Raw genomic sequence first — 8285 nt, forward strand, 5'->3', positions numbered from 1 at the left:
TTGTAATCCTCCGCCCGCACCTCAACTAGTTCTAAGACCCTCATGATGATGAGCTCTTCTTCCGTCGCCTCCGCCTCCTTTTCTCTTTTTTGGCAAAGCATCCTCAACCCCTCTGATGACCCCTACTTGTCTCCAACACTCTCCTATTTTTTTTATTCCAGTATATGCAATCTCCTATATCTCCACTGTCACCCGAGTTTTCCCCACTGTTTCACTTCCAAACCTGCCTGAATCATAAATCAGCGGAGTGTGTTTGCTTCAAACAAAAACACTGCAGAGAAATAATCGGTGTGCATTAGTCCTAATCTGCAAGTATCTCTGTCCTGCAGTTTTAACTTCCGGATATTCCGCTTCACACAGGCGATGATATTTGCGATTGAAGAGATTAACAGGAGTCCGGTTCTCCTGCCAAATATTACACTGGGCTACAGGATTTATGATTCGTGTAATCTGCCTCGCCTCTCAGTGAAAGCGGCTTTCGAACTGATCAACGGACAGGACCCAACATCTCCGCAGCAGTCCTGTCACCCGTCCTCACTGGTCCCTGCCATCGTGGCGGAATCGGGATCTTCGCAGTCCCTGGCGGTAGCGGCGTCAATCGGTCCTTTCAAAGTCCCCATGGTAAGACATGTCATTTACTTCTGGGGTCTTGTTTTCAAAGGTTCGTTCTTCGTAAATGGTCGTTGTTAATCTACGGACGTCAAATAACGACCCTAATTACATTACAAGGTGCTCTTATTCCTTCCTACTTGAATACATCTAAGTTTTTCATGATTATCATTGCAAGATATTGGTTTATTGCTACCAAGTGTTTCAACTGTCGATTGGACGTCTTTTTTTTTAATTATCTGGTAGTCATCGTGTTTCCGTACTTACTCCCACACAGCAAGAGGCCATTCTGCCCATACTGCCCCTGCCAGATCCCATCAGACCAATCGCATGTCTCCTCCCCTCTCGCCCCATTTCCCCTATTCCTGCAATCTATTCACTCTCTCACCTGCCCATCAACTCGCCTTTGATCCTTCTACCACTTCCCTACACGAAGGGGTAATTTGGAGTGAGCATTTCACCTCCGGCACAGTATTGGGATGGAAGGGAAACTAGAGCGCCCGGGGGAATCTCATCAGCCACAGGGAGAACGTGCAAACTCCACACGCACAGCACCTGAGGTGGGGATCGATCCAGCGTCCACGGAGGTGTAAGGCTACAGCACTAACTGGTGTGTCACAGTGTCTCTCATGTTTGGTTTGAAAATGGCTCTGAAGCAAGATGTAGGAAATACCTCTTGTATTGATAAATTAATTTGGTGACACGGAGTTAAATAAAACTTCCTCAGAAACATTCGCTCATGTTATGCGTGTGTTGTTTATGTGCTTTTGGGGGAATGCGTGTGCCAAATCAGCTCCATGAATCTAGCTTTCACGTGGGACCCAGTCGCACTCATAATTAAGGCTCTGATCGGGACAGCACACGAAGAAAACCTCTGGTACAGCTGTCGTGAGTTTTTCCAACGAGTCGTATTATTCAGGACCTGTTACAGTGTTCACCTCGAGTGACAGCTCAAAGACACACCACTGACCCAAAAAATTTTCAGCAACTTATAGTGTTCGTGTCATAATATTTACATGCGGGTTTCACAATATTTTATCAATAACCCACTTTTCTTCACAACATTTAATCTTTGTTTAATCTCTGCAGGGGTTGCCTCTACCTGTCTGATAGATGGGACTTTGCCTTCCTGTAACAGACAGCCATTTCCCCCATTCTCTCTGCAACTGGGTGCTCTAATTTATGGTCTCATAAATGATGAGATCTCATAATGCTGAAGTGCCTGGCGAGATTGGACGTAGAGAGGATGTTTCCATTACGAAGAAAGTCTTGGATCTGAGGGCACAGCCTCAGAGTAAACGGACGTCCCTTTCAAACTGAAATGAGGAGGAATTCCTTCAGCCAGAGGGCGGTGAATCTGTGGGATTCTTTGCCACGGAGGGCGGTGGATGCCAAGTCATTGGATATATTTAAGGCAGAGATGGATGGGCTCTTGATTGGTAAGGGGGTTTAGGGTTACTAGGTGAAGACAGAAAAATGGGGTTTAAATCATCAGCCGTTATTGAATGGTGGAGCAGATTCAATGGGCCCAATGGCCTAATTCTGTTCCACTGTCTTATGGTCTTGGCCTACTGTCCTGACTCTGCTTACCTTATGACAGCTCTCCTGCACTTCAGCTACATCTCAAAGTTCATTTGTTTATCTCTGCTCCAGCGAGCTATGCCTTGCAAGCTAAACACTTCCCCAACTGAATGACTCTCCTGCTCTCCAAAGGTGACCTTTAAACCAGCTATTTTCCTTTGACCTATTTTCCCTTCATCTCTTTCCAGTTTGAATGACACATGTTGACTACATTAGAAACTTCCCTGCTGTTCTTGATTCCCGCAGATTTCATCTCCATGTGCCATGAACTGATCGAAGTGAGAAAGCTATCTGGATGCTCGCCCACATTTACCTGTCAACCCACATTACAAAAAGTATCTGGCGTTATGTAACTATTGTCTGTGGGAGCCGTATACCCACGCCCCCTACATATAGAACAGGGACTACATTTCAATTTGCCATGTCGCACTTGGGGTTGCAATGAAACAGTGATGGAGATAAGCAGGTGAGAGATAGAAGCAGGGGTGGGCCACGTGGCTGCTCGGCCCTGCTCCGCCAGTCAGTATCATGGTCGATTTCACCCTTGGCTCCCTTGTAGACCAAACCTCCATCCACCGTGGGCACTCAGTGAATCAGACTCCACAGCTCTCTGCAGTGGACGGTAATAAGGATTTTTGATCTCCCTGACAAGAAACTCGTTCTCGCCTCTTAATCCCTCAGTGTCTTCCCCGTTAAGATTCCTGGGAATCTTGTTTTTCCATTCTCCATTGACTAAACCAGTAATCTGCCCAATCTTTCCTCATGAGATCACCTCTTCATCCCAGCAACAGCCTCCAGTGAAAGTATGGCCCTCCTTCATTAGGAAGACAGAACTGTGCAGTACTTTGTAAATACCAGTCTTTTTCCTCTGAGACCGAACTAACTTCGCTGTTTTTCTGTTTCCATTGTGGTTGCTGACCAGGTGAGCTATTTCGCCACGTGCTCCTGTCTCAGCAACCGGCGAGAGTTCCCTTCCTTTTTTCGAACGATCCCAAGCGATTACTTCCAGGCCAACGCGTTGGCCCATCTTGTCAAGCGATTTGGATGGACTTGGATTGGAACGGTCAGGAGCGACAACGATTACGGGAATTTTGGAATGCAGGCCTTCACGGAGACGGTTCAGCAGCTTGGCGTTTGCATCGCCTTCTCCGAGTCTTTCCACAGGACGTATTCGAGGGAGAGGTTGCTTCATGTTACCCGCGTTATACGGACAGCGTCCACGAAAGTCGTGGTGGCTTTTCTCGCTCAGAGTGACATGACCATTTTATTGAAGGAAATTGCTCGACAGAACATTTCTGGCATCCAGTGGGTGGGCAGTGAGGCATGGATCACCATTTCGCTTCTGTCCCCAGAGGAGAACAAAAGGTTCGTTACTGGGACCATCGGGGTCGCCATACGTAACGTGAATATCCCCGGGTTCAAAGACTTCTTAACGCGTCTTCATCCATCTGCCTATCCTGGTAATCTTTTGGTGGAAGAATTTTGGGAAACAACCTTCGGCTGTAGCCTGAAACGGATAAACAACGACACAGGGAGCACAACGTCGGCCATTCAGCCTCCTCAATGCACAGGAACAGAGAGCCTAAAGACTGTGTCTAACACCTACACGGAGGCATCTCAGCTGAGGGTGACCAACAAAGTTTATGAGGCTACTTATGCTATAGCCCATGCACTTCACAATATGTTTTCTTGTGAAAGCGGTGAAGGTCCATTTGTCAATCAATCTTGCGCAAACATTTCAAGTTTTCAGCCGTGGCAGGTAGGTAGAACTGGCCAAGTCTTACAAGTAGTTCGAGCAGAGCTCAATTAAAATTCTTTGTTTATGCAAAACTTTGGGTGATTGATGTCATGTTCAATCGACTGTGTCTTCTGTGTAGGTGTTACATTACATGCAATCGCTAAATTTCACAACTAATGTCAGGGAAAGGGTAAATTTCGACGAAAACGGGGACTCGGTGGCTACGTACGATATTGTGAACTGGCAGGTGAATAGCGAGGGGAATGCCGCTGTTTTGACAGTTGGACATTATGACGGATCGGCGCCTTCAGAAGAACAAGTCATGATCAATGAAGCGTCTATTGTTTGGGCTGGTGGTCGCAGAAAGGTAATGTACGAAATCGTGGCTGTAGTTTAACAGAATCATTTTGAAGCTTAAAGGCTACCGAAGTGCTGCTTCTTGCAACGTAGCAACAGGATTGAGTTAAATGAAGTAATTGAACAGCAGAACGACAGGCGGTCCCTGGATTACAACGCTTGAGTTACGGCCACCCGTACGTAAGACCGAGCTTCCGTAACGATATCAAGTTCAAACGTCCGACATAGGTCCATGCGTTCATTCCTACCGTGGGTAGAACCAGTTTCCTCTCTCTCTCTTCCCCCGCCCTTTTTTTTAAATAAGTGTACTTTCTTATCAGATTTATCCACTTTTGAGGTCATTCACTAAAGTGCTGTGGTGTGATCTTGTGTACTTTCCGACAGAATCCGATTTCCGTCTTTCCAATTTATGGATATCTGTAAACTTAGAACCCGGGGACAGCATGTATAGTCACTCAGTGCGGGTGTTCTTAAACCGGGGAGTGCCCGTATTCCTAAAACTAAACGGACATTAGCAGAGAGCGGGTGGTAACCACATGAGGTCTGAAGTTCTGTCGTAGATGTTGTTCGTCGTATACGTAAAACACAGGACAGAGAAAATTACACTTACCAGGCCTCTGATTCCCCACTGGAAGAGATATTGTTGAAAACAATACTAAAGACTGATATACGTTTACAGCTTCGTGGAATTACTGATGGAAAATTCATGACGAGTCTGCTGAAGACTCTTCTGCAGACCAAGGTGCATGGAAGATCAGTCAAGTGTGGAAATTCAGAGTCACTGCACAAAAGTTAGCCCTTCGGCCCATCTCATCTGTGCCGACCAAGAAGCCCATCTAAACTAGTCCCATTTGCTGGCGTTTGGCACATATCCCTCTAAACCTGTCTTGTCCACGTACTTATCCAAACGTCTTTTAAATTATGTTGTTGCACCTTCCTCTAGCAGCTCGTTCCATATAGCCACCACTCTGTATAAAGACGTTGCCCCTCGGTTCCCTTTTTAATCTTCCCTCTCACGTTAAACCTGTCGCCCTCGAGTTTTTGCTTCCCTCCAAGTGATAATTCTTCTGAAAAAAAATTAACACTTTGTTGTTCTTTGCCACAGGTCCCTCGGGCAGTTTGTTCCAACAGCTGTTCACCTGGAACAAGAAAAGCAGCTCGCAAGGGTCAGCCTGTTTGCTGCTTTGATTGTGTTCCATGCGCCGAGGGGGCGATCAGTAACACCACAGGTATGGACAAGTAACATCTGCATTGTCCAAATGTTCGCAGGCGTCTCCAGTCCGCTTCTTAAATCAACTTTCCGTTTCCTCTTTCAAGATTCAGTTGAGTGCATGAGGTGCCCCAGCGATTCCTGGCCCAACGCCCGGCAGGACCGATGCATACAAAAGCACGTTGACTTTCTCTCATTTGCAGAGCTCATGGGAATTGTTCTCACCGCGCTAGCGTTGACTGGAACTTGCTTCACTGCAACTGTAGCTGGTATTTTCTTGCTTCACAAAGACACTCCGGTCGTGAAGGCCAACAATTCGGAGCTCAGCTTCCTTCTTCTCCTCGCACTGACCCTTTGTTTCCTCTGTTCAATTGCATTCATTGGCGAACCGTCGGCATGGTCCTGCATGTTACGCCACACCGTGTTTAGTATTAGTTTTGTCCTCTGTGTTTCCTGTGTTTTGGGGAAGACTATTGTTGTGGTGATGGCATTTCAGACCAAACTACCCAGTAACAATGTGGCCAAGTGGTTTGGTCCCCTACAACAACGCCTGACTGTGTTTCTTCTCACATTGCTGCAGTGCTTAATATGCACCGTCTGGCTCATCAAATCGCCACCACTTCCTGTCAAAAACATGGCCTATTCCAAAGAGGTGATCCTTCTGGAATGTGACGTGGGGTCTGAAGTAGCGTTTTATTGCGTGCTGGGTTACATTGGCTGTCTGTCATTGGTTTGCTTTGCTGTTGCCTTTCTAGCACGAAATTTGCCGGATAGCTTCAACGAGGCCAAATACATTACATTTAGCATGCTCATTTTCTGCGCTGTTTGGATATCTTTCATTCCAGCTTATGTCAGTTCTCCCGGCAAATTCACTGTGGCCGTGGAAGTGTTTGCTATTTTGGCTTCCAGCTTTGGCTTACTTTTCTGTATTTTTGCCCCTAAATGTTACATCATATTGTTAAAGCCGGAGAGAAATACAAAGAAACATTTGATGGGTAAAGTGTCCTCGTAAAAGCTTCAAGTGGCATTGATATTGGCTACTTCAGATATAAAACCTGGTCTGTTTTAGTTATTTCTTGTCCTTAACCAAAGTTAATGCCACGGAGAATTGTAATTGAAGGAGATTGATAATGTACTTTGAAACCATTCGTTTTGTCACTGTATAAAATATATATATTAATTCGTTCGCAATGTTAAGTCGTCCTCGATTTCTTTATTGATGGATCCACGATTCAAACATTGAGAATGTAATGCATTGCCTGAAAGGGGTCAGAAGTACATTTGACATCATTTTTCGAAATATATTAGATATAATTGCAAAGAAAAAATGCAAGGTTTAATGAGACAGCGGGATCAATTGGATCTTTTTCAAAGAACAGACACAGCCGTAACAACAGTCTCCCTCAGTGCTGAATAGTGTCTCTCCTTTTAAAAAAAATCCCCCTTTTTTTCGTTCATTTAATGATTATTTCACTGTTTATGGAGACAATATACGTATTCTTTACCAATATGGATTTTCATTAAGAACACGTCCTTAGAGGGGAAATTGTCTATCTGAAACAGTAACATAATCTCAGATACAGAACCAGTTTCCTCCACGTGAAACCACTGATGTTGTGTTATTCTGGCTGACGAACACAAAGGGGAAGTTGTTGAGGGTAAGCACAAGTTCTGCCAGGCAGAGCAGGGTGTTGGTGGAGGGAAACTGGTTGGGTCTGTGTTCCACGAAGGTGCTGAGAGCCCTGAGGTCTTCCTGATGGGGAATGGGACTGGGAGTCCATGGTGAAAATGTAACGTCAGGGTCCGGGGAATTGAAAGTTGTCGAAGTGGTGAAGGGCATACAAGGTGTCACGAATGTAGTTGGGAAGGGACTGGAGGGGGTGTGGACAATATGGAGCCGAGATGTGAGGGGATGAGATCAGTGGGGCTGGGGCTGGCAGAAACAATCGGCTAACCGGGATAGTCTGGTTTGTGAATCTTGGGCAGGAGACAGAAACGGGCAGTGCGCGGCTGGGCAACAAACAGGTTGGAGGCTGTGCAGATCTCCAGATGGTATAGGATGATCATTGGTGGGGTACCAGTCCAGGGGTAGGTTAGGGTAGGTCTCCGAAAGCTGCCATCTGGCTTCTGCAAGGTAGATGTCAGTCCTCCAGCCTACTGCGGCATCGCCCTTGTCTGTGGGGTTGATGACGAGGTTGGGATTGGTATGGAGAGAGCAGAGAACAGTCTGTTCAGCGGGGGTCAGGCTGGAGTGGGTGAGGGATGAGGAGTAACAGGTGAGGCTCAGAGAATTTGAGGATGGAGAGACTACTCATTGTCACGGCGGATGACCCTGTTACACCAGTCGTACAGAACATATTGAGGGATGGTATGGAGGCGTCTGTCAGGGTGGCCGAGATTCCACAATGATAACAATGCGGTGATGTTAGCTGACTTGTTCAGTGACTTGGGCCAGCTCTTTCCGCGTTGGTGGCAGTTCATGTTCATAGGGACAAACTCTCAACCAGTTTGGAGCTTACCTTGCTTTTAGCTATTCTACTCTCCCGATTCTGCCGTTGTCAATTCCATCTTTTTTAATTCCTCACAACCAGAAGAAATCCTGAAAGGGGTCAAGGGAGATGAGAATAACCCGTCCATTCAACATCCATTCATTACTGGGGTCAGAGTCACGACCCAAAACGTCGACGGCCCCTCTGTCTCCACAGAAGATGCTCGACCCGCTGAGTCCCTCCAGCAGTTTGATTTTTATTTGCTCCAGGTTCCAGTATCTGCAGTCTCTCGTGTGCGCAT

The 8285-nt window shown here is 46.3% G+C and overlaps 1 protein-coding gene across 1 annotated transcript; it reads left to right on the forward strand.

Annotated features, from left to right (window-relative positions):
- Window positions 1-336: 336 nt before the first annotated feature.
- On the forward strand, window positions 337-6507 carry LOC127571183 (extracellular calcium-sensing receptor-like). The gene is made up of 5 exons (XM_052017307.1): window positions 337-621; window positions 3113-3949; window positions 4068-4295; window positions 5391-5514; window positions 5603-6507. The coding sequence occupies exons 1-5, from the start codon at window positions 364-366 to the stop codon at window positions 6505-6507; spliced, it is 2352 nt and encodes a 783-aa protein (XP_051873267.1). The 5' UTR covers window positions 337-363.
- The last annotated feature ends 1778 nt before the right edge of the window (window positions 6508-8285 follow it).

Source organism: Pristis pectinata, chromosome 6 (genome assembly GCF_009764475.1).
Source record: "Pristis pectinata isolate sPriPec2 chromosome 6, sPriPec2.1.pri, whole genome shotgun sequence".
NCBI lineage: Eukaryota > Metazoa > Chordata > Chondrichthyes > Rhinopristiformes > Pristidae > Pristis > Pristis pectinata.